Consider the following 26,916-nt stretch of genomic DNA (forward strand, 5'->3'; position numbering starts at 1 on the left):
TCTAAGAATTTTCTATTTTCTTTTATGTTAAGAATAACTTTACTCTCCTCTGAAGAACAAGTCCTCAAGCACACAGAAAACAAACAATTCTATGAAAGCAACTACAAATGGACACTAAAAATAGTCTTCCTCCTCTGTCTCTAGACCCAGAAACATAACAAGTTTTAATTTTTGGTTTGCTTTCTTTAGCTGAAATGTAGTTTATTACTCAGTCAAACGATGTATATTCGGATCTTTTGATAAATCGCTTGGAATCAGTCCCTCCCAAGTTCCTAGCAAACTTTCAAATATAAGGTTTAAATTAACTTAATTATAAGTTTTCCTTTCCAGACTACCTTTGAAGCTTCTGATCAAAACCAAGCAGGAAATGAAAGTCAGAATTAAATTCCTTCACTCTCTGGCCCAAACTACCAAAGCTTGAGTAAATTGTTTCTAGATCAGATCTGCTTTGCTATAGCTGGATGTATGGACACATCTTAGTGGTCCTTTATATCATGGAATGGTTTACCTAAAAGCTATAAAAATGGTAGATGAAATATAAAGAAATCTTCTGCCCAATGAATTTACAATCTTTTCAAAGACGGCTTCCAAGTCCTTGCCAGGAATTCTTCAGATACAATCCATAACAACTAAAACTTATGTATGTGCTTTTTATGTTCACATAATATTTGAGGTAGTTAACTGCCTGGCAGGTGCAAATAAATATTTAAGCTTGTAAACCAGGCAGAACTTCAAACAGATCTGTATTCATAATTAACCACATTCCCCAAACTGAAGGATATGATTTAGATGATGGATTCAAACTCTTTGAAATCTTGGACTTTATAATTTAGCAGTCCAGCAAAGATACAAACAATTGACTGTTCATCTTTTATCAGTACATGTGCAAAACTGATGTGCACCATTTTTTTCAGTGCTCTGTATACAAAGTTGTCAAGTTATATGGCTGATGAGATCTGAATAGTTCCCAACTCCCCTCACCCCTTCTATCCTCCCACTCATATTTTTAAAAGAGAGCTCATCTCCTGTGCAGTTCACCTCAGGACTGCAGAAAAGAGAAATAAAACCTGTAACATCAATTAGCTAGATTTCAAAAAAACATTTTTTATTTTTGTGCCAGAAAAAAAGAGTACATAAATATATGCTGTCTTTGTTCTTTGTATTGTGAAGCTTTCTGTGAAGAACACTTAGCATGCTCTCCCCTTTCCCCTTTCCAATGGTACCAGGCAACATTAACAAAAAATTTCTCTCTCGAATGACACATAGCACAAGCCAGGAGATGTGAAACACTAATTTAAAAAACTGCCATTAAAATTAATTAAAAAAGAATCTTCAAAATTCAAATGCACCTCTATTTTCTCAATACCTATAGAGCTTTCACTATAAGAGTATTGTGACATCTCATTATCTTTAACAAATGTATTTCCAGAACAATTTTTCTCAGAAACAAACTTCAAGTATTGAGTGGGGTGACTGGTCAAGGACACCTAGGAATATGTAGCAAGGTAGTTAACTAAATGCATAATTTAGTTTCAAGCTAAAAATACTGAAAGCATAGAATAATACAGACACCTCAAAGTACTACCATGGCACTGTTAAAATTTTCTTTCAGTAGATACTATCCAAACACTGATTCAGACAGAACAACCAAAAGTATAGCAGACTATAAGAGGTAATGGAGTTAAGTGGTATGGTTTTCCCTTAAAAGTTGAATCCAACAGAGAAAGTAAATGAACAGTAAATTAGATTTTAAACATTCTTTCAATTAAAATAACCTCATATTTCATTAAAAATTGCTTTCAGGCACCATTAAGATCATAATCTTCAAGCACATTTTAGAATTTGTTTCTAGTTTCACTGATTATCCACAACCTACGTAAGTCCCTTGACAACAGAGTAGAGAAAGTTCTAGTTAGGCCATGATGATTAGAAGAATATTTGGGTATTCAAGAAAAAGTCTTCCAGGCATTAAGACACTTCTAACTGATGTCAGGTCACATAACAGGTTGCGCCACTACACTGGTGCTGGGAAATGAAGTCTTTACTAATACCTTTGAGTACATGGCCTTGTTAAACAGCACGGGGTTTTAGCTCCCTGAAATACCTCAGGCTGTGGATCAACCTCATCTAGAATCCAATAAAGAGCTATATCTATCTGCAGAAGTCTCTGAGCAGGACAGGCTGCAACAGTTTGCTGCAAACATGTCAGACTTAGCCGCTGTGGTAAACTGCAAGGTTAGGGTCAGAAAAGTTTCTTTCTCAGTGAGTGAGATTCAACATGCCTACAGGAAGCTCACTGAGTTTCCATGGGACTTCCCCAGAAACATGCATTAGCCTCTCCTGAGCTGACATATGGCAGGGCTTCCTCACAAGCAGCTCTCTTGCTGCTTGTTAAAAGTTAGAGTGACTGCTAAACATGGTTGCAGCTGCTCTCGGTAACTCCACTGGGACAACATGTCAATCATGGCACACCACCTCTCATGTTACAGAGGTGCATGAGGATTGTTACATTCAGGAGTAGTTTCCAACAGTACCTGCCTGTTTAATTCATAATTCCTTTTTCTGAGACAACATGCAGGTCTCTTCTTTCTTCATCATATACCTGGTGCAAGGAAGCAACCTGTGATACATAGCCCTGCCTTAGCAGCCATCAAGCTGCCTCTGTCCCACTGGCCCTCTGTACAGCAGCTGTCTCTTGGTGACAATATTTATCATTACTTATGTGGTGGCAATGCTGGCTTAAAGCACTCTCCCTTTCATCTCTTGCTTTTTCTTCCTTCCTTGTCATATATCGTCAATATAAATTCTGAGTTGCAATATAAGCTTGATGAAGCTGAGATATGGATTGCTTTTACATATATACAAATATATACATACATATAAATTTTAAAAAGACATGGAAGCCATAGAATTACCCAACTTTTTTTTTTAAAAAGCAAATGAAAGGTGAAAGGATCCGAAGGACTCTCATTTCCATACTTGAACATTTTCAAGAAAAAGGCTGAAATCCAAACGATTTCTTTTTTCTGCATTAACTGTGATTTGTATAGATTTGAATCATATATAAGGTTTGATTTAATTCAGAAACACATATAAGACAAGACAAAAGGCTCTTGCTACCAAGCCACACCAATCACTATTCATGCACTGGCAAATTGAAGCCACTTAAAGAATGAAAGATATTAAATCACTTGCTTGACTACATGATGCTTTGCTTCCTATTAAATGAATGATAAATTAAATAATGCTGAGCCACATGAAGTAAGCACTTCCTTTCGAATCAATCCATCCCAGAAAAAAAGCACTGCTTAACAACAACAACAACAAAAACCAAAAGAAGCCAAACAGAAAACAACTCGTAAAAAAAACCCCACACAGTCAAAAGTAAGCTACTTCAGTGGTTCAAAGGTTTTGCAAACATTACCAAGGACAGACGTTTATGAGAAGAAAAGGCTATATAGAGATTTTTCTTTTTTTAAATGAACAAATAAAAGCAAACAAACATGGGAAGCAGCTTTCACTCCCTTCCCCATCAAATCTAAATTGTTGATACACTAAAAAAGCTGGCTTTCTTCTGATGGCAATGTGTTAAAAGTACTTTATAAAAAATACAATCAACCTAAGTGATTAATGGATTTTATTTCTAAGCTAATGCAACATCTGCAGTGCTGTTGTTAGAACAGCTGATAGGGAATCAGAAAGGAGAAGTTGAGGGTGTTTTATTTTTTCTTATTTCAAGGAAGAAAAAGTTACTATAAAAACATTTTTGAAAAGGAGAGCCCCACTAAACTGTGACAGCAAAAGCTGAAAAGAATAGTCTAGATTCAGAACTAGAAATAAGGCTAGATTTTTGGTGGTTTGGTTTAGTTTTGTTTCATGCTCTCAAGGGTGTATGGAATTGCTTATCTTTACAGACAGAAAAGTCAATTGAATAGGTTGAGCATTGGTTTGCAACTAATATTAAACACTCATCATAGAATCACAGAACAGCCAAGTGAGTGGGAACGTTGAAAGAACACCTGTTTCACAGTTTCTTGGGTCAGGGACCTGAACCGAGATGATCTTGCACCCTGTCCAATAGCATCCTAAAAACTTTCAGTGGTGGGCATTCTACCATGTTCCTAGGGAGGTTGTCACAGCAAATTTTTTCTCTTTGTAAAAAAATTCATTCTAATATAGAAATAAAACCTGCCTCCTGGTACAACTTGCACTCATTGCCCCTTGTCTTGTCCATGCCGTGCCTTGTGAAGAGAGAGCTTCTGTCCTCTTGTTCCATTCTATGGCCTCTGTCTACTCTGTTTCACCAAAAAATTCCTGCATGTCCATGGGCAAGTTGATTTATGTGTCTCATGTATAAATTGAGAAAAGGCAACAGCATCTCCCCAACTTAGAGGTATGAAATGTTCACATAGTATAGCAACAAAGGTCATATATGTATGACTGAAGTTGTAAATAATAGTTGTAAAAAAAAGTATATATATACGCACACACATACATAAATCCACTCTGGTATTTTGTCTTATATTTTTGTATAGCTACTTATAACAAGAAAAAAATCTACATATTTAGATTGTAACTAAGATGAAGTAGTTTCTCATAAACAAGAGCAAAGTGAGGGCTCTACAGTTCAGTCCTTGACATTGGACCGGTCTGCTTCAATTTAACCAGCAGGAGAAGTTCTACCTGAACTGAGTTTCAAGGGAAGGAATTAAGGACATATGTTTACATCAATGGTTCACATGGTCCACTGCTACATGGCAGCTGGGCTTTTATATTCAACAATATAGGCTGAGATGGTTTGTTACAAAGAAAAAAGAAACTTGTCTGTCAATTGCTTAAAACATTCAGGGGGAACTGAACCAAAAAAACGTACCGCTAACATTGTATTTCACCATATACTTAGACATACAATCATGCTCACATATCCAGCAGTATATCTGATTTTATCCATGAGGACTAAGTATTTGATAGGAAAACAGACACATTATTCAGTATTAAGAAACTGTTATTAAACTACAGCATGATTACATCATTGCTTTCACATATGTAAAAAACCCAAGCAAACAAAACTCCTCTTGCGCTGCCAATTACTTCAAGTATAATATTAAATCCCTTTTGCCCTTGCATTCTGACCTTTGACTTAACATACTTGTTGCTTCAAGCTGTAGCTCTGCAAGACTACTTTCAAGCACATTTCAGTAACAGCCACAGCATCACATCCTTCGCTATAATTCACAGAAAATTGTATCTCTATTTATAAAGGAAATTATGCTTCCATTCACATTTAGGTTTGAGCAAAATCTCTTTAGTTATTTCAGTTTTGTATAGTAGAAAAAATATTTTTGGAAGTCTATTAATGACTGGGAGAAGTAATTGCCTACACAGTAAAATTGATAAAGCATTCATATTTTAAGTCCTAAGAATCAGGACTAATAGCTGAAGTAAAAACATAACTTGAATAGTGTACTATTGCAAACTGTAACCTCCCTGTTTTAGTTTAGCGTTCCTTTATTAAATTGGGAGTAATTACTGAAGGCGTTAGTTTTTATGCTTTTGTTTTTTATTTGCCAGCTAGTTAAGTAAGCTTTATCAATGGACATAGTACTGGCCCACTGTTATAAAGTGCCATATTTACAAGTACCTTTATAAATTAAAACACCTCCTAGAACCTTTGAGTTCACAAATTTAAAGACAATCTGAAAAAAACCAAAACATCCAAACAAAACCACATCCATGTTGTAAGTCATGTTCAAATCTCTGCTTCAGCAGCACTGCTTGCATGATGAAACCTTAACTAATACTACCTGACATAAAAAGCAATTCTCACTAAAGTGTGAAACTAAGTATTCTGTCAATGCACTGAACACTAGCCACGGTAAGGTGGGGGGGAGAGAGATAGGGAAAATGTGTCACTCAATTTCAGTAAATCCCTTCAAACCATACACAAAATCAATACTTGTGCTTTTTTTTCAGAGCTGAATATAGGAAGAAATACAAAGTCATAAACTGAAAGCTAGCTGTAGTTTGAACACAAATACACACCAGACTTAGTAATGGTTCGCATTAAATTTTCAAAACATTTTAAATTCCCCTAAACACCCTAAATTCCACCTCTAACATCCTTTCTACACTATTAGTAGAAGTACAATACAGAGTTTGCCCTTCTATATGCAAAGGGCATGTGCTTTATGGCCCCACCTATCAGTTGTGGATTTGACTGTACAGTTATGTCTTGGTCACAGCTTTACACTCTAACGATGGACAAGATGTAGTTTAGTGGCTGGACACTGATGAAAGACTCTTATGCTTATGCATGAACCTTGACAGGACTGCTCACCCTTCATGATACCACCCTGCACTCTTTTGCCTGACCATCTTCACACCTCTAGCACAACACACCTGCTTGCCCAAAACACCTAATCTCCCCACGACACATAACTTATTCTGTTGTCTCTTTCACCTCCAGTAATTGAGTTAGTGAATCCCAACATATCCCTGCCTCCTTCTTTCAGCTATGTCTTCCTTCATTATTCTCCATCCTTGTTCATACACAGCATCTACTTCCTCTGTGCTGAAAACAACTAAGATCCCCCTCATGACTTGCATACAGACTTGAAATTTTGCTGAAAATTTTGCCAAATGAACTTCCTAGTTCTACTGAATCCAAGCCCATAACCTCAGTCAGTATTCATCTCCATTGATTCATTTTTGCTCTCCTAAAAAACCTGGTAACTCCAAAACTTTTATGAGGATTTTCTTTTGGAAGAGATGGAGTTGTTACAAAAGCAAAAAACAATTACATAAAACTCAAAATAATAATACTTCCTTCTCCATGACATTATCAAGGACTTCTTATGTGCTTTCTAAATATTATCATGTGTTTTTCTGGCCTCAACTTTCTTTACGTGCAGTAAAGACAGGAATTAGGTTTATAGCATTTTTAGTAATTTGTAAAACACAGAAATTGAGCATGACTTGACTCTAGCTTCCCAAAATGCTCTAACCACTGACCTAGTAAAAACAGAACAATCACCTATCTCTGACCTCTTCTAAGGAAATATGTCAGCTCTCACTTGAATCTTACCCTGTATTTATGTACTTATGACCTTATTTTTATTATAAACCATTCTATTAAAACAAGCTGTCATAGAGAAAATATTTAAACATTGTCACCTAAAATCCAAAACCAATTGTGAATGCCAGCACTGCAAAAATTAAGCCTCCCTTCCCCAGTTCAGTAGTCTACCAATCACTAGTTTGAAATTTGTTTTTCATATTCTTCTCTACACAGTGAGGTTATTCAGTGTTAACTTGTTGTAGATTTTTTCCATTTGTAGCACTAACTCACCTTTGAAAAAATAATTTGAGCGCCCATGGTACTGTCTACTTTATTAATGGCATCACCATTTTCTGTACTGAGCATTTTATATAAAGAGAACCAGGTAACACAGTTCTTGAAAAACTGTAAAAGGCTCAAATGCCAAAACAGTAATAATAAAGTATTTCCACGTAAGCACAGATCTCCATTATTTTAAATCACATACATAAACACACTTATCAGAAACAAAGTAAATTGCAGAAAGCATGATTTCCTTACCTTTGAGAGTTCCATTCCAGGCCCGCACTGTTTGCAGAGGATACAGTTTCCAGTCTGGTCCCTAAATTCTTGCTCTCTGCAGTCTCCAGTCTCACAAATTACCCTACTTAGCTAAAAAAACCCCACCAAAACCCAAAAAGGTAAAATCATCAAAATGTATTCAATCTGAGAAATAAATTCATGTTTTGATCTTAAAAATGAGTCTCCACATTATCAAAAACTTTAAATATGGCCATGAAAATTAATTATCTAACTCCAAATATGACTAAGTGGCCTGAAAATTAAAGGGCCTCAGTACTCAGTGACTTGCAATAATTTTAAAATTTTCAGAAGACTCACTTGATATTTGGCACCTGTTAATTATCACCTGATATTTGGAATGTTAAAATACTTTATTGTTTGAACATGGGTTAAGTTTCTCACCTTCACTTTAAGAAAAATGTACATGACCATTTACTAAGCAATTTTCATGACAGTAAGCTACATCACATCCCATTTAACTGTGTCATTTATTTGTGATTTTTTATTTTTCTAAAGATGCTACAACAATTGAATAAATGAGGTAAAACCTATTCCTTTAAATATATGTATTGACAGATTTTAAAAGATCACTCATACCTTTTGGAAATTTAAAAAAAAAACCAACCCAAACTTGTATGAATACTATTTATTTTAAATTTTACTATCAGTTTCTATTTAATGGGCCAAATGGGAGAGAATCCAATTATCTGACTAAATCAGAAACTACAGTTATGAGAAATACCACAAGTAGTAATATCAGCCATGCAAAGTCTCTGGAATTTTACTCCAGGAATATTAGCAAACCCTGTGAGCTCCCTGAATAGAATTTTAAATTAAATATTTACATAGGGGCATCCATCACAGAAAGTGTTTGCCACAGGGTAGGGTATGGTCAGTCTTTGCGAGCGAAGATTTGGGAAAGGTCTTTACCCTTCGAGCCTGCACAATGGATTTTTTTAGGTGAGACACAGTGTGCGCTGAACTGAGCCCACCCTTTAATCCTGAGGTTCATCTGCCGGGGCCGAGCAAGCTTGGACGGTGGCAGTGAGGTCCTCAGGACGTAGGCTTGTTTAGAGTGACCTTCTCTTAGATGGATGGCCTTACAGGGCTGACGAGCTCCATCTGCCCGGGGCAGTCACTGCTGCGGCCCTTTTGCCACAACTGCTACTAAATTCTTACTTTGCGTATTGGTCTTTTCAGAAGGACCAAAGCCTTTCTGGTAGCTATGAAGAATTAATTACCTTGCCTATGCAAGCCAGAGTTAAGTACACTTAGTAGACAATGTAGTTGTGTCCTATGCCATGTTCTGTCGATAAACGGAATACTCCAAACTCACAAATTATGTATATAGCATTCTGCAAAAAGAGGTGGTCACTGCAAATTCCTACCATCTTGGAAGTGAAGCAGTACCACTTTCACAGCACTACACTGGCCTCTATGTTCTGACCTGGTCCACTGGCCTCTATGTTCTGTTCTGTCCTCCTCCTCCTCCTCCTCCTCCTCCTCCACGAAGAGGCTCACAAGGTAAAATTTTATAATTGCATGTGAGGAGGAACAAGGAATTACACAAATCAGTTGACCAAGCTTACTTTCAAATCAGTAAAACATGTATGCAATTGTCTCCGTTTAGCATTTTAATACTTTTAGTGTTAGCAGTAATGTGTAAAACAAAAGACATAATTTCTGAGTTCAAAACAGTTTTTTTCAACCCAGGGAAAAAAATGTTAATTTTTAACTTACCAAATATGCTAGTAAAATTATGAGCATCTTCAGTTTATCATCTCCTTGTAATCCTTTGGCATCCATTTCTTACAATTAAACCTTTCTCCCTAGAAAAAATATAAAAAGGGAAAAAAAACTTCATGTCACTCAGCACATCAAAATATATACTGTCAATGCCATTAACATATTTCAGATGGCTCCCTGGAAGCTGCTAAACAACAAATATAGGCTTTAAAAATCATACTCCTTTTAAAGGCAAGACAATAAACACAAAGTTTCTATAGCTTTAATTCTCAAAAGAAGAGACTGCTATCAGTCTAGATTAGAGAACATTAACATTTGTAAATCTAACATCCCTAACACATCTTTCTTGCTTGTCCAGTCAAGTACGTGATCAACAGACAAAAATAAATTTCTTCAGATATGCCAAATATATAGCTGTTCATGAGAATGTTCCTTCTGTATTGCAATGTCCAGCAGAATGGGTTTGCCTAGTAACTAACAAAACCTCTTCTTACTTCATTCTGCAAGCCACTGGAGGCATACACAGGATCTGTTTCTACAACCTACCTAAAGGATATTACTTCTAAAGATGTGTTAACATGACCGTTTATGATCTGGTAGGCAAAGACTATTATAGAAGACATTTCAGACAGCATAACTGAATTACGTCCTGTCTCAGACAATTTTAATCATAATCTCAGAAAAGAAGAAAAAATGGATCATAAAGCCTTGCTTAATTATTTTTTAAGAAGCAGTAATGAACAAACAATTACAAAAAAGGAAGTTATTTGAAACAATTATGGAAAGGAAGTTCTAGATCGGGATGTTTTGTTGGATTATTTAATCAACAAATTGCATCCCCGCAATTATTAAGAATATTGTGCCTGGACAACAGAACATTTTTTCTCTGCTTACTTTCCTTTTGGTTATTGGATTATTTGTGTTAAAAGTCCAGTTTCTTACTTTTTGGTTTTGTCGGTAACCTGGAAATGCAACTGTTAATTTTAGTTCTGAAATCTAACAATAACAAGAAAAGAATTAATAAATCCACCTTACAAAACATGGTATTTGAATTGGATCCTAATATACCTAATATGACAGTTGTATAATATAATTGCTTTCAGCAACACGTGAAAATTAATGTTTAAAACATTTCTGGCCTTCTTCAGAGCCTAAGGACTGATGTTTAATTATGCTGTTTTAAAGGACAAAATAAGAAATTTTTATAATTTAAGAGTAGAGACTGACAAATGAAAGGATGAAACTCAAAACATGAGGAAAATACTATAGAAAATATTAAGAACAGTTGCAAAATGCTTTACAACATTGAACTATTGCAATAATATGCTTCCAAATATGTACAACCAGAATGAGTATAAACTACAATTAACACAAATTTCACATTTTACTGCATGAATACCCTAGTTAATAAATTCTAATCAATAAGAAGAAAGTAAACTTCAGTGGCATTATTGATATCTTTTAAGATAAGTTGTATTTTCAAGTGCAAAAAGAGCTAAAGTCTCTGAGGAAGAACAGAACAGGCAAAGAGATGTGTCAGAGGGCACTCTATAGGAAAGCCAAGCCTGGAAAGCCAAGCTTACATTTTTATGGTTATTCTCACTCAGTGATGGTAATGGCCCATAGGCCAATGACAATTATCAGATTATATGCATGCCATCGTGGGTAAAAAAAAAGAAGACATTCTATCAAGTAATACAAATAAATACATATATAGTATTCAACATACGTTGCTTTTTTAAGTCTGAGGAAAAAAATAAGGCAAGAAACACGAAATGGAAAATCTCAGAATTAATTCTGAATAACAGAAACAACAATTTCATCTAAAAAGTACTGTAGAACAAGTAGAAAAATGAAAAATGAGAGTCAACAAATTTTAAAAGTTATTAAGTGCACAAGGTTGTCATGAGAAGTTGACAATGCTAATGCTGAAAAAAATTAGGTATATTAGGAACAAAACAATTTCTAGTAAAAGCAAAGTCCAAACAGTGGACAGAGTAGCAGGAAAAATACTTTTAAGGGAACTCAGAAGCTTCAAGAAATGTTTCTCATCTATTTTTTGAAAGATACCAAATGGGTAAATACACACATCATATATTATATCTTCTGGCCAAAAAGTAACTGAGTATCTGCTAAGTAAAAAAAGATTAGATAAGAGACAAATTGTGAGACTTTGCACCTCAGTAACCTTGAAAAAAGTATCAAGAAAGTTTTAATCTTGATCATGTTCAATTTTGCTATTCATTCCCTTTGGAATGCTACAGAAATTCAAGAGTGGTAATGTCATGAAAAAAATTAAAACTAAGAATAGTAATACAATGAACAATTATTTCCTGTATTACAGTAAAGCAGTCCTGTAAAACAAGCTTGACTTGATTCAGAGAAGACAAGACAGTAAAGCTAAAAGCCTAAAAGCTAAATGAAATAAACTGATTGAACATTAATTTAAAGAATCATGCTGAAATTAATGGGATTTGGGAGAAAAATCCACATTAACTTCTTGATTTCACATAGCAGCAGTGGAAAAAATAAATACTTCATATGCTTTGTTAATTGCTATAGGAGTTAAAGCTTTACAGAAGTGTGAAGTGAAATAAAGCTGTAAATGTAACTGAGTTGCTTAGAATTGAATGTCAAGTGATTATTCCAAGTCATATCAATTTATAGTCATTATATTCCTTAGTAATAAATAAATAAAATATGGTACAGTTCTAATGTACTTATGTAATTATGACCATCTATATAATACTACCAAAATTTCAAAAGTAGGATTCTTCATAAGGTTAAAAGTATGTTTTATTGTAAATGTCAATATTTTCTTTTGCTTCTGAAAACAGATGTGTGACATATCAAAAAGAAATTGAAGATTGTAATAACTGTATATTTTTATGTCAAGTTTCATATAGAATTGTCAATACAAACTGTATATTTTTATGTCAAGTTTCATATAGAATTGTCAATACAAACAATACTGGTGAGCTATACTGAGCCTAATGATCTAAAATATGGAGCTGTAACAAAATTTGAGAGGTCTGTTCTTTCTGAGCAGGTTACCTGAAGTATGAAAAACTAAAGAAAACTAAGAACAGCCCAAATAACTTCCCAGTAGATTAATTATTTCAAATAAAACTATATTAGCTTTGTGTAATAAAGGCATATTAATCCTATACCTCTTTTCCAGTATGCAATAACCTGATGATTTAATATTGGTAAAAAAAAATCAGTATAAAAACAATTTATTAAAATCAATATCGAAACAAAGCTAATTATGCACTTTCATGTTTTTAATATTCTGCAGTCACAACCAGAATAAAAACCAAGTCCTTAACAGAAGGTAGTACAGAATCACGAGCAATATTAAAAATCTTATTGGTCACGCTGACAGCTTGTATTTCAGTTTTGGAATTACCATGTCTTTACAAGATGATCTTGTCATAGTATGTATCTCAAAGACTTTTAGAACACAGAAAGCACGTGGTAAAGCATCCTGCACCAAAATACATTCTGTTGACTTAGGTGTGAAATTTTATTGCACCTGTGAAATATTTTCTATTTAAAATAAAATCTACTGCCTTTATAACACTCTTGCCAAATCCAACACCTTCAATCATCAGGAGTCCCACAACCCAGAGTAAATTTTCAAAATCAAGTGTTTTAGAACTGGCATCGACTATTATGGACTTCAACTTATCTATACACTTTATTAAGCTCAATTTTTTGACTGATCGTTAAGAGTTTGATGCGATCTTTTAGTTTAGGTCTAGGATGTATCTTCTATAATCAACAAATATTCCAAAAGAAGCTTGCAGGTCTATGGACCTTAAACATCAGTGCACTTCAATAGGTTTAGCACCAAAACACGTTCAAATAACTTCAGTAGACATGTATGAATGAATGCCTGTGGTATTGGACCATGCCATCATCACGCCCATTGCCATTGTTCCTACTAAAAAATCACCTAAGACTATATACTGATTATAACCTAAAAGAAAGAAATAAACCAGTGTACAAGAAATGATCACTGTTGAGAGCACAAAAAAATGTTTCTGTCGCTACAACATTTTCATAAAAATAATGCAAAGGCACATTAATAGTTAAGGCACATTGTATTGAAAGCAAGGCCCAAAGGAGCTATAACTGTGCCAGCCCCATGTTTCCTGTTTCTATCTCCAGTTTGGTCAGAAGTCCTGTTTAAAAAGCAGACACTGCAGCACTTCACAATATGTTGCCATTGGGCAAATTTGTTCTCTCATGATATCAAGTGGCATTACACTGATGTCTGTTGGACACAAGCCATTCACCTCATATGCTTTCAAATAAGATCTAGAATAAGTTTGTGCCTCTAAAATATGTGTAAGCAAACAGAGGTTAAAGATTATTTATTCTTGTCCAGATACTGATATTTAAAATGCTTCGGTTATCTTCAATTTTATTAAAAGAAAGAAAACTGTGGACATAGTTTTTTGAGGTCAGTACATCATTCAAAATACATCTTATTAGGTTAAGAGTAATATGCTAGCTCCCTAGCAATACTAGGGAAAAGCAATCATCATTTGTAATGTACTGAACTCAGGAGAGAGAACTTGCATTAAGAAACATGATTGCATAATTTTAAGGTAGTGTGGGGCCTACTTCGCATATGTAAAAAGAGGGCAATATCAAACAGTAAGTTAAGAATATGTAATAAATACATTGCAGAAGTGAGAACTTCGAGCCTTTCAGGGTTCCAGAATCTGCTGTCCTCCAAAATTTACTCTTATGTTTACTTGCTTGCCTGAGCAGTAGTCATCATTATATTTCAAAGTCCATGTCAGAAAAATATTTCTTCTTTCTCTCCAAAAAAATTAAAGTTCCACCATGAAAGACACACCACCTCAAGAATTAAAGCAGCATGATTAAATTATGGCTAACTAGCAGGTTTCTCACACATATAAGCATTGAAACTTTGAAGTTAACATCATCCATCTTCTAAGGGAAACTTTAGAAAGGGTAAAGCATCCCAACTTGAAATTCACTTCACTTTACTTTCCTAGGTCTTATAAGTTTCCTGTATTAGATTTGATACTCATACTTGACGACCACTTTTCATGCTCTCTATAACACTGGCAAAGAGTACTCTGACAAGTTCTGGATAAGAAAGCGGGATGAAAAACATAATCATCTTATCTTACCAACAGAGGTCTCTGCTATGCAACAATAGGGTCTCAGCTCCCTTCTAACCACCCTGTTTCCCACCTGCAGCTGTCAACTGCATGCAATAAAACAACAAGAAGTGGCAGGTGGCTTTAGCAGAGTCAGTGCCCCACAAACAAGAAAGAATGGAAAGTACTTACACCTTACACTGCTACAATGACAAAGAAAGGGAGCAAGTTAGGGACAAGAACTTCCACTACAGAACTACATATTTTTATTCTGTCTCATAGTTCTAGAACACCTTCCCTTTACACCCTGCCCACAAACCTTGTACTCTTCCCCTTTGTGAAGTAAATGAGGTCTTGTCTGACCACATTTGCTCCAACTGCTCTGAGAAGGCCCATGTGGGGCAAAAAACACCCTTACTGTCAGCTAAGGTTCATTCATCACATGAAATATCATGTTGAATAGATCTGTATTTTTCAGAAGCTGCCATACATGAAATCATACAACATTAGGCAGTTAAGAATTTATTTCTAATTTTGTAAAGACAGAGGTAGCAGATTAAACATCACTGGTGATCAAAAACATTTATATCTATTCTAGGGGCTGAGGGAGAAGAAAAAAAGAGATTTACACATAGCCAGAAATATTTGTGCTTTCTCTAAATACCATATGCTTCAACTTATGTTAGCTGAAGTTGATTTTACAGGAATAATGGTGACAAAACAGTTTATCATCTATGTTCTTCAACATATCCAATTATCGTTAATTAGAAATTAGAGTGAAATATTGTAACAAAGTTGCAGTGTGGTGACATTTTTTCTACACTTAAAGTTTTTAGAGGATCAGAACCAGTGATTCACACAAGAAGTCCCAATCTCACCGAAGCTGATCAGACTACTCCTACAAATAATGAACAATTCTGTGCTTCAGCATCAAAACTGTGATTAACAAAACTGTTGCTCCTTTTATTTAATGCATCTCACCCACTTCAAGTTCTAGGAGACACTAGTTTGCTAGATGACACCTCAGTGTAGAGACACTTCTGTACTTAGATATGTGAATAAGTAATACAATAAGAACAATACATTCATATTTCAGTTATACCAAGATATAGTAATTTTTAGGAATCAATAATTATAAAGCATTGGTTTATAAGCTGGTTAATACAGTAACTATTGCAATGGTGCAATGCCAATATATTACATTTATCCATCCACCCTTTAGCGGTTTTGGATGGCATGTTAAAAACCACAGACGTGAGCTACTTTCATTCACAGCATTCTCTTCTACTAGGATTGCAACTGCAAGTTGTGGAAACTGAGAAAAAGTAATGTACTGCATCCTTCACTGATATTTTAAGTATCTTACTACTGAACTAATAAAGAAGTTTACTTCTAGTTAAAAAAAATCCTCCCAAAACAACACACCAAAACGCCCCAAAACCAACCAACCTTCTTCTATGGTAAAAAGCTTCCAGGTGACATACCTAACTTGTTTTACATCTGATGGTGAAGGTGTGCTTGAAAGAGATTATACAGGAGTTAAGAAACCTACCTAGAGATTGAATCAATTTGCCACTTACTCACTAAATGCTACTAGACCACTTTGTTGACTTGATAAAAGCATCCATCTGAAGCAATTGTAAACATAAAGGTGGTAAATAGGCATTAAGTATCGAGATTTTTCATGAACATCAGGTAAAGCTTTCAGTCCAAGGTCAAATTAATGGAGACAGCCATCAGCAAAGGAAGTCAAACAATCAAAGGCTTTTCACCAAACAGAACCGTAATTGGGGCCTTTCAAGCTCTTACCCGCCACAAGAAAAAGTTAGTAGCTCCTATTCCTTCAACTCCAGCTCCAAAATTGTTTGAAGCAAACAGCAGCTCATTTATGCAGCAGACACGAGAAGCGCTTGTGAACATGAAAGCACAGCTTTCAAGGGCTTTTTGTTCGCCGCACTCCGGGGCGTGGAGCGGCGACTCCAGAGCTGTCGAGACCCGCGGAGCCCAGCGCCACCAGCTCTCCGTGGCTGCGCGGTGCCCGCGTACCCACCAGCGGGGCAGGAGGGCCGGCGGGAGAGCAGGAGCCGTCTCGGGGGGGGGGCAGGGACACAGCGGAACCCTCCTCCGCGGAACCCTCCTCCCCGCACCTCTCCTCCCCCGCACCCTGCGCTCTCCCCGGAGCTCACTCCCAGCATCTGCCCCGCCGCCCACGGGAAGGCAGCGCGAGCCGGTGCCAGGCGGGGCAGCGGGCGCCCAGCAGTGCCGGGACGCCCCTTGGGCTGTCGGGGGAAGCTGCGCCCCGCTGCTTGCCCCCGTGGCTGCCCCACTCGGGGGCGGAGGGAACCAGGCCCGCGCGGATCTCCTACGCACCCACCTGCCGGGCCGCTGCCCGCCCCGGCCAGCCGAGGAGCGCTCCCGCTCCCTTCCGCGCCGGCTCTCGCCCCGTCGCCCCGGCAACGCCGCGCCGCTCCCGCCCCCGCCGCGGGGACCGGGTCAGGTGACCGCGGGCAGCCAATCGCGCGCCCCCGGCCCACGTGCCGCGTGGCGAGGAGCCGCGCGCTCGCGGAGGGAGCCACGGGAAGGGGGAAAAAGGAGGAAAAAGGACCAAAAAGGAGCAAAAGGGAGCAAAAAGGAGCAAAAAGGAGGGAGCAGTCGTGCGGGCGAGATGGCGGTGGCTGGGTGTTCGTGCTGGTAAGCGAGGGCGTGTGCCTTGTACCGGCGGTGCGAAGCCGGGGTGAATGACAGATGAGGCGCTGGTGCCCTTTCTGCCCCACCAGGAGAGTGGGATAGCAGGGACTTGCTGCGCGCACCCCTGCCTGCTGAGGCTGCATAGGCTTTGGAGGCTGCAGCCCTGGTGTTGCTGATCTCCCTCAGTGGGAGTCCAGGCTTATCACAGAATCACAGAATATGCCGAGTTGGAAGAGACCTACAAGGATCATCGAGTCCAGCTCATGGCCCTGCACGGGACCATCCCCAAGAGTCATACCATGTGCCCAAGAGCATAATCGAAATGCTTCTTGAACTCTGTCAGGCTTGGTGCTGTGACCGCTTCCCTGGGGAGCCTGTTCCAGTGCCCAACCACCCTCTGGGTGACAAACCTTTTTCTAATATCCAACCTAAGCCTCCCCTGACACAACCTCAGGCCATTCCTTTAGGTCCTGTCACTGGTCACCACAGAGAAGAGATCAGTGCCTGCCCCTCCTCTTCCCCTCACGAGGAAGTTGTAACTGCAATGAGGTCTACCTTCAGGCTGAACACACCAAGTGACCTCAGCCAGTCCTCATACGGCTTTCCCTTAAGGCTCTTCACCATCTTCGTTGCCCTCCTTTGGACGCTCTCTGATGGCTTAATATCTTTCTTATATTGCAGAGACCGAAACTGCACACGATAGTCAAGGTGAGGCCGCACCAGTGCAGAGCAGAGCGGGAATGGCTGCTTAGCTCCTGGCTGCTGGGCTGTTTTAAATGGACTGGCCCTTTGACACCATTCAGAATGTGAATGTAGAATGAGTTGAACTCAATGAAGCCCTTTCTACCTCTCCCACCCAGAAGGCATGATGGAGGCTTTCTGACAACTCCTACAAACTCTCCTTTCTGCAAACTCTCCTTTCCAATGAACTTGAGTAGCTTTTTTTTCCTGCTAGTTCAGAATCTGAAATATTTTTCCATTCTGCAGGTAACAAGTTATTCAGTTGTAAGCGCAGTGTCGATACCAAATGTGAGTGTCCATGGAGAAACGGAGAAATCCAGCCCTTCACAGGCAGCAAATTGTTCACAATCACTAGAAAGAGTGTACTTCTACTTACTGTGACACAAATTAGGAACTTTCCTGAAGTTAGAGATGCTCCAACATTGGTGAAACCAATCTTGGAGATCTTGGTGAAAGAACTGCCACTGCAGGGATTTCACATCATTAGTTTTACTTCTAATGAAAAGGTTAATGATCCACTTACTGTCTAGACAATTGTATGGACACAGAAGGAACTGAGTTAGGTTCTGAAGAGAATGAACAAATTCCTATACTTAGTGGTTAAGCATTTTCAAATAAACAGAATTTTTGGAGCTTCTCACAGGTAAAATTTTGAAGATGGCCAGCCACAAGGACTTCTATAAAAACAAGGAGTGCTTATTGAAATACAGCAAAAGGTATGGAAAGAGATAAATGATTGTTGCAAAATTAGTAATTTTCAATTAAATAACCCCAAACAACTCCAAGGGTACAAGGGTTTTCATGTAATTATCTTATAAATGGCCTTCAAGGAGGACTTTTGCTTCAGGACCCTTGCCAGCAGGAGCTCTGCAAGAGGCTGGAATTTCAGTGAGGAATGGCATACTGTGGCACAATAGCAGCGCATCTGTTGTGAATGGCAGCTGCTGCACAGCACTGAGCATTGTGCATGTCTCACTGTTTACAGACAACTGTTTTGTATGTTATCTGTTTTCTGGAGCCACCAGTGAAATGTATTGCATGAGGTTTTCTTAGAATCACGATGTATGTTTCAGATACTAGTTTTAAAGTAGTATAGTTAGACAAGTGTATTAAAATATCCCAGAGTTCTTAAAGTGTTGGCTAAACACCGAGGATTACCATATAAAGAAACATTAACACTTCCTCATGAGACAGTGAGTTACTATGCTGATGAACTAAGAGCAATGTGTAGTCTGTAATACTGAAACTTAAACATTTAAGTCCTGGTTGTGGCATACAAAAATCTTTCCTCTAAATGTGAAATGGATGAGTTAATTCCATTCATCATTGCAAGATGTTGAAAATTGCAGGGTTTATTTTGTTTTAAATCATGATGCTTCTAAGGAAGTTGAAGAAGTGAGCTGTTAGAGGAACTAGTGTAGAGATTCTCACTACAACAGAGAAAGCAGAAAAGAAATATTTGGAAAGTAGTTTCAGCTGACCCCTTTGATAAGACTAAGTTGCGTGACATATCTGATGTGGAAGCAGAAATTATACAGCAATAGGAAGTTGTTATCTCCATATCTCAAATGCTAACACAGTTCCCCCAGTCAACTGTTAGGCAGATCTACTCTTGTTATGACAGCTGTTGGAAACTGATGTCAGTATAACTGTGCAATGTCTTTTGATAGTCTTAACTATTACAAACCTTAAAATATGTTTATAATGTTATCTAAGACACATTATTTGGAAATGGCTCTATTTCTAATCAGAAATTGCTCAAGTTATTTTAATAAATAAATTATAAACTTGCGAGTTTCCTAGTCAGATTTGCTTGAAAAAGCATTGTGAACTTTTTGTTTCTGAAGACTTAAGACTGAGGATTAATTAATGTTTATACAGCACTTTGTAAAAGCAAAGTCACAAGTGCCAAGAATTATTACTATTTAATCTTTAAAAATCAGATCAGTGACAGACTAAACTGTCAGAGAACTGCTGTTTAAAACAACAAAAATACCAAAAATCCTCTTCTCCCCCCATACTTAAATATGTCCAAGTGTGCTTTCATTTCAACCTCTCTTACATAAAGACAAGCAAAGATACTTTTCAGTTTAAATGGGTTAACGCCCATCTTTGTTTAAATATGTAAGGATATTTCCTAAAATCCTAGGGACATTTTTCAAAATGAAAAAATTATTTGTTTCTGAAATGCATTTCCAGGGCCCAAATGTTGCAAATATTTTTATATGCAAATCCTACTCAGCAGTGTAATATATCTGATTAACCAGTGCTACTTCTGCGCACAACTTCACCTATTTGTGTGATGGGTCAGATCCTTGTAGTGATAGTTAATTTGTATTAGACTTGCATAGCTATTTTGACTTCTGAGAAAAAAGAATCCTTACATAATTTTTTAAAATTTGCTTTTCTTTCTACTTTACACCAAACAGAGGTAAGGTTTAGAAACAATTTTCCTCAGAAAATAAATGTACATATTGGAAAACAAGCAACAAGCAAGAGAAGACCGGAAAAGTAGAGAAGCTCGTCAGTGAAGTATAAAATTAATGGATAAAGTCATCTTTTCAGGGTTACAGAAACATGTTTTAGTGCATCATTATTATTTAGGGAGAAATACTGCATTTTGCTTTGGCTATACCTTAAATGATATTCTTCCTTAACAGCCATACACATATTATTCATGCGATGCTAATTACTTTCCTTATAACGTAATTGACTTGTTAAGTAAGAGTATGAATTAATTGGTGGCATTGAAAACTAAATGATACCAAGTCAGGCCTAGTTAATCTGTGTCTGGCTTATTATCTCTTGATATTTAGTAAATTTAAAATTTATATATACAAATTTATTTAGAAAAAACAAGTTTCACAGACTGACTAATGAAAGCTGTTTACATTTATCTGGAAGTCTTGATAACTTGATCTTACTCAGATGCAAGCAGACTGTTAAAATTTGGGTTTGCATGTTACCATGGTGCATACTGAAATATGAACATCTTGAGGGTCCCATGGACTGATAAACCTCTCAAAGAATAGTTTTCAAACAATGATTAGCACCTATCAGTTATGCGTAATTTTAGTTGCAAGTTGTTAATAAACAAGTGTAGTTAAGATTTATGTACACTTAAATTTAGACTCAAGAATATATGTCAGTATTTCAGAAGATCTCACTAGCCACCATTAAGACTAGATCTTCAAAGAGCTCAGTGTCTGGAATGTTAAACTTCTTTGCAAGTCTGGTCCCAATTATGGGTTCTAAGTTCTTCTGAAAATCTAAATTATATTTAAATACCTACAGAAGAAACTTGAGTCTTATTTTAACAGTCTGACTCCAGCTGCAGGCACAGAACACTCATGGATTTGGCCCAAATTCACACCCTTTAAAACTACAAATGTATAGTGAATAATCCTAAATCTTCTAATGATTGTTCCTTTATAATCAATTTCTGGAGTACATATCTTAAAATTTCTTAAACACAGTACATTTTCATAAATATGAATTTGAGGAAGAGAATACAAAACACCATGAGTGGAAATCGCATCACTAAACTGCAGCAAAACTTTTATGAAGTCCAGTAAAACCAGGTGTTTTCGCTAGACAAACCCAAGATTTCTTTTAATATATTTATTAAAATGCCTTAGAGGAAATCTCTATCATCAGGTTAAAATGTTGCTTTTATTTTCAAGATTTCTTTTCATATGGTACAGTTGAACTATCATCTCTTCAAAAATAAAACTATTTCCTTTTGTGTATAAGGATGTTATGTTTATAAATTTATTTCTAGTAAGTTGTGGAAGCTGAGACTTTTTTTTCCTCTCAAGTATGAAACTATTAGGCTTAAAAGTGTTTTTTGAAGAAGTCACATTTTAATAACAGCACTGAGAGCAAACAAAGTATTACAGTGTGTAGGAAATATGGTTGGTCTTTCCTTAGAAAATAAATACACCCCCTAGACATGTAATACTTGTATTCAAATATAAAATTACAAAACTATAGACAGTAAGAATGAGCAGTGTACAGCAAAATCTTATGTACCCCCAAAGCACTGAAATTTTTTTTGATTTTGCTTCAGTTTTCAGTTGTCTATGTATTCTAGATAGTCCATTCTCAATATAGTTCTGTCTAAGAGTTGCAAATAAAATGCCACATAAATTATATAAAATCTTTTGACCTTTGTACACAGAATGATGTGCAGTATTATTGATTACGTGAAGTTTATAATTTTTTAAAATCTTGCAACACAGAACTGCAAAAAAAATACAAAATCCAGTACCTGTTATCTGATGAAGTTTTCCAGTGCCAGACTTTCTGTAGCTTAATTTCACACTGCCAGAGCTTCTGTATTAAATGCTTTTACCTCCTTAAAAAAAAAAAAAAAAAAAAAAAAAAAAAAAAAAAAGGTATGTCAGCACAAGCCCAGACGAAACTCCAAATCCGGGAAAATAAAATTAACCATGCAGATCAAAGGCAGACGAGCACTGAGACCAAATGCCTGTAATCTGATCAGTGATCAGTTGCCGTACATCAAAGGCAGTGCTTCGGCGAAGAAAAAGAGCTGCTTTTCCAGCAGGTAGTTGCACTTTTAAATGCTGCCTTTCAATACTCTGCACTAGCTCTTTTCCCCCTTTCCTTGCTTGTGCTGAGAGAATGCACACGGTTCTGAAATGCTTGGGGTTGAGTGGCTAGATCTGTAGCTTTTGAGTTCCCAAGCTGTGTTGTGGATTGTGTGTTGGAAGCTTTCCCTAGTGCCAGCGGGTTCCGCTTTATCCCTTTCATCTCGCTGAGCTGCAGATCCCATGACATCATTCAATGCTGTGGGACTGGTTAGAGAGCTGTAATACAGCCTGTGGGGGAATGCAGCTAAAGAGCAGCAAGAGTTTGCATGATTTCTAATCAGGTTAGTCCATTGTAACAAACCCAAGGCTCACTTCAAAGTCTACATTACATTAAAGTTTCCTCCCAAGAAGAGAGAATAATGCAGCTATAAGGTTTTCTTAAAAAGACGCTTTTTAATTTTGTCAGCAAAAGAAATTTAAATTTTTCCCTAAAGTGCTGAAACTCAGACATGCAGGTCGGTTTGCTAGGCAGCTGTAAGACACGACTTTTGTTTGTCTCTTTATTGAGGTTTGGAGCAGGGGAAATGGTGTATTTTCTGCACCGGAATCGGTTTTTTGCACTGGCAAAACCAAGCACAATAGAGCATGCTCTTAGTCCCTGGTTCATATCCTCCCTGCTGCTTACTGTGTGGCCTTTTGCAAATAATTTTTTTTGAGCCTGATTCATCTGTGGCTCATGATTCCTTTACGTAAATGAGCTGTAAAGCTGCCATAAGTAACTCACAGGAGTGTAAAGGCATTTTTTAGCTAGAGTAGATTTGAAGTGGCCACCATTGTACTGTCAGCAGAGGGATGTTTTGGAGGGCATGAAAGTATATTGACAGACATTTCTCTGTGCTGCTGCAGCTCATAGTCCTTCATAGTCCCGAGGATTGCTGGAGGGTCCTCTGTGGCCCTGGAAAGCAGAGGAATCCTCAAGGCTGCCATAACTTGCTCTCTTGCAGTGCAGAAGAAAGGCAGAAGAAATGCACAATTGAATTTCATTTTCTGTGATCTGAGACGAAGCTAGCTTTTGGCACAGAGATTAATTCAGCCCTCTGTACTTCAACTGTTAATAAAACATACAAATATCAAGCAGGACGGCTTTTAGGATAATCAGCCATATTGAAGATGTCACTGAAGTTCTCGTCAACATATACCCCATACTTTGAGCATACCACATGTGCAGATGAAAGTGATACAAGCCTGTCAACTGCTAGACTCCTGCAAATATTTGCACGCTGAGTAATCGAGAATTCATTTGAAAGGCTAAAGTAAAAAGAGGCACTATGCTAGACGCAGTTGCCTTAAGCATTAAAACAAAAGCAAACAATCAGCGGATAATGGTTACTGGATAATCGAGTGCGGGAGCGATAAAGCGTCCTGCAGAGATCCGTCGTTGTGGTCCCTGTGTGTGGGCTGTAGCCTCCTCCCCCTCCGTGTGTGTCTCCCGCTCCTTGCCCCCTGCAGTCCGGGCGCTGCCCGCTGCCCCCGCCGCGGGCGCCGCTCTGGGATGATGCTCCTGCGGCTCTCGGTAGGTTAGGGAGCCTTCTGCTGGTGGGATGGCGCACTGTGGGCAGCACCAGGCCAGCAAGGAGCGCTTTGCTTTCCAGTGGTAGTAATGAACATTTCCAGAAAGGTTTGAGAACCTTACAAAGGGTGCTATAGAATGTAATTTTATTGCTGGCTGGACACAGTGTAAATGTTGTTTTGAATCACCTATCCAGGCAGGCCTTTGGGGGATGTTCTGGTAATTGAGATGGAGAAAAGATGTTGCAGGTACAAAGGAGGGTGGGACAGGTACTTTCAGGTATACACTGCTTGAAAAAAAATGTAAACAAACCATAAATTTCTCTCTTTCTCTGATTTCCGCTTCCATATATTATAAATAAAAGAAAATTATCCAGGCTGCTTACTTCTATTTTAACATTATTTTATGCTCTTCTGACATACGATTTCCCTCTATCACCAGAAAGTTTTTTCATAAGAGTGCATTTGTAGCTTTCATGGTAAAACTGGAAATACTTATGTTGAAATAAAATTTATGGGTGAGCTGTACAGAACTAAAATAACCCATTTCATTTCAAAAGTGCCTTAAGAACAATACTGTTCACAGAAAACATCTTTTAGTTCTTCAGATTTTAAGCAAAAGCAAGTCCTGATGGTCTATTAAAGGTCTTTGATCTTTCTTTTGTACATATGAAAAAAGAAGTAAGGTTAATTATTGCCAATTTAACCTTCTAAAGTTTAAGCATTACATTTTGCGTTTATGACACTACTTTTCACTGTGGAGCCTGTCAGCCTGAACTATCTGCTATTTCCTATTCTGTGGCTTCCTCACAACTTGGCCAGATGTGTGTAATAATAACAACAGTTGTCGATATAGTTCAATATTTTTCCAAAGGCTCATAATCATTTTTTCTCCTTACATAAAATGAGGATAATGTTGTGATTTGTATAAGGCACAGGACAGACTAGTACCAGAGCAGTAACAGAACCAATCTAATGTGACACTTCACTTTTACACCTGATCATCAGCTCATGCTTCCTCTTGTAGTCACTAACCCAGCAAGGCCTGATTATAATCACTGAAATTACTGGAGTGGGATCTGATCTGAAATTACTGAAATTGGGGACCCAGATTTTACTCATTGTCTAAGTATCTAAAAGATCTCCTAGAAGATGTAATTCCTGTGTGAAACCAGAGACAGGTCTCTAAAGTCCTGCAGAGGGAGATGCTGTCTTCCTAATTAATTGCTTAAATTTTTCTAAACTTAGACTTAAATTTCCTTGAGAAACATTTAATGGGTTTACCATTCTCTTTTTACTAAGTGAGGACCTGAAGCTTTTAAGGAGGTCACTTCATTGTTCTCTTAAAGTTTGGCTAGATTAGACAAGGCTACTAAGTTAGACAGGTTAGATCCCACTTTAGGAATTTTTAGAGAAATAGAACAAAGTCCAGGGCTGCTATTCATACCCAAAGTGCTTTATTGGGTTAAAACCATAAAAGACTGTCAGCTGACAGACATGAGAACTTTCTGGAGATGTTTCTTAAATGTAACAAAATCTTGAGAGAAAATTCTTTGTGTAAGAAACAATCAAACCAAACAAAGGGGTTTGTACCCCTGCCCCATGTTTAACATAGTTAATATTCATGCTATGCCTCATATACTTGTATCTTATGCATCCAATGATTTATCATGTTGCTGCACCACTCCACTGCACCTCTTCCCTTTGCTTTACTGTAGTATTGTGTTAGATTTGTGTGGCCAAGTTTTGGTAGCAGAGGGCTACAGGGGTGGCTTCAGGAAGAAGCTTCTAGAAGCTTCCTCCATGTCCAGCAGAGCCAATGCCAGCTGACTCCTGGACAGACCCACCACTGGCCAAGGCTGAGACAATCAGGATGATAGTAACACCTCTGTGCTAACATATTTAAGAAGGAAAAAAGTTATTGTGCAGCTGAAATTGCAGCCAGAGAGGAGCAGTGAGAGTAACAACTATGTAAACACCAAGGCCAGTGGAGAAAGAAAGAGAGGAGGCACTCGGTGCACCAAAGCTGAGATTCCCCTGCAGCCCATGGTGAAGACCATGGTGAAGCAGGCATAGGCCTGCAGCCCATGGAGGACCACAGGGATACAGAGATCCAAGTGCAGCCTGTGGAGGATCCCACGCTGGAGCAGGTGGATGCCTGAGAGAGGGCTGTGAACCTGTGAGAAACCCATGCTGGAGCAGGGTTCTGGCAGAGACCTGCAGACCTGTGAAGAGTGGAGCCAACACTGGAGCAGGTTTGCTGGTAGGACTTATGACCCTCTAGTGGACCAATGTTGGAGCAGCCTGTGCCTGAAGGACTGCACCCTGTGGACAAGTAACCACGTTGCAGCTGTTTATGGAGAACTGTTACCTGTGGGATGGACTCACATTGGAGAAATTCATGGAGGACTGTATTCAATGGGAGGGACCCCATGCTGGAGCAGGGGAAAGACTCTTTTCCTTGAGCAGTAGCAGAAATAACCTGTGATGAACTGACCATAACCCCCACTCCCTGTCTCCCTGTGCTGCTTGTGGGGGAGGAGGTAGAACTTGGAAGGGAGAAAAGGGTGGGGGTAAGGTATTTTTCAGATTTATTTTACTTCTCATTATTCTGCTCTGATTTGTTTTAATAATAAATTCAATTAATATCCCAGATTCGAGTCTGTTTTGCCCATGACGGTATTTGATGACTGCTCTCCCCTGGGCCTTAGCTCAACTCATAAACTCTTAGTTATATTTTCTCTCCCCTGTCCAGTTGCAGAGGGGACTAAAAGAGTGGCTTTGGTGGATGCCTGGTCTCCAACCCACAAGTACATAGGAGCTCCAACATTTGCTCAGAGAAGAGGTCAGGAATCATCAC

The 26,916-nt window shown here is 37.9% G+C and overlaps 1 protein-coding gene across 3 annotated transcripts in view; it reads right to left on the reverse strand.

The window, feature by feature from the left end:
* TNFRSF19 (TNF receptor superfamily member 19) overlaps positions 1-22,695 on the reverse strand; it is a 59,546-nt gene extending 36,851 nt beyond the window's left edge. Inside the window, exons 1-4 of one of the 3 annotated variants that reach the window (XM_051780121.1) lie at positions 22,455-22,695; positions 22,205-22,291; positions 9,359-9,447; positions 7,598-7,708 (exon numbers count right to left, since the gene is read on the reverse strand). In XM_051780121.1, the coding sequence (XP_051636081.1) occupies positions 7,598-7,708; positions 9,359-9,424 (177 nt within the window). In that variant the 5' untranslated portion in view covers positions 9,425-9,447; positions 22,205-22,291; positions 22,455-22,695. Of the gene's footprint in view, positions 1-7,597; positions 7,709-9,358; positions 9,448-16,314; positions 16,762-16,879; positions 16,949-22,204; positions 22,292-22,454 lie in introns of those variants that run through there. The other 2 variants (XM_051780122.1, XM_051780123.1) reach the window with 2 other exon arrangements.
* Between the last annotated feature and the right edge of the window lie 4,221 nt (positions 22,696-26,916).

Source organism: Manacus candei, unplaced genomic scaffold (genome assembly GCF_025592945.1).
Source record: "Manacus candei isolate 608988 ecotype Guabito, Panama unplaced genomic scaffold, ASM2559294v1 h1tg000014l, whole genome shotgun sequence".
In the NCBI taxonomy this organism is placed as follows: domain Eukaryota; kingdom Metazoa; phylum Chordata; class Aves; order Passeriformes; family Pipridae; genus Manacus; species Manacus candei.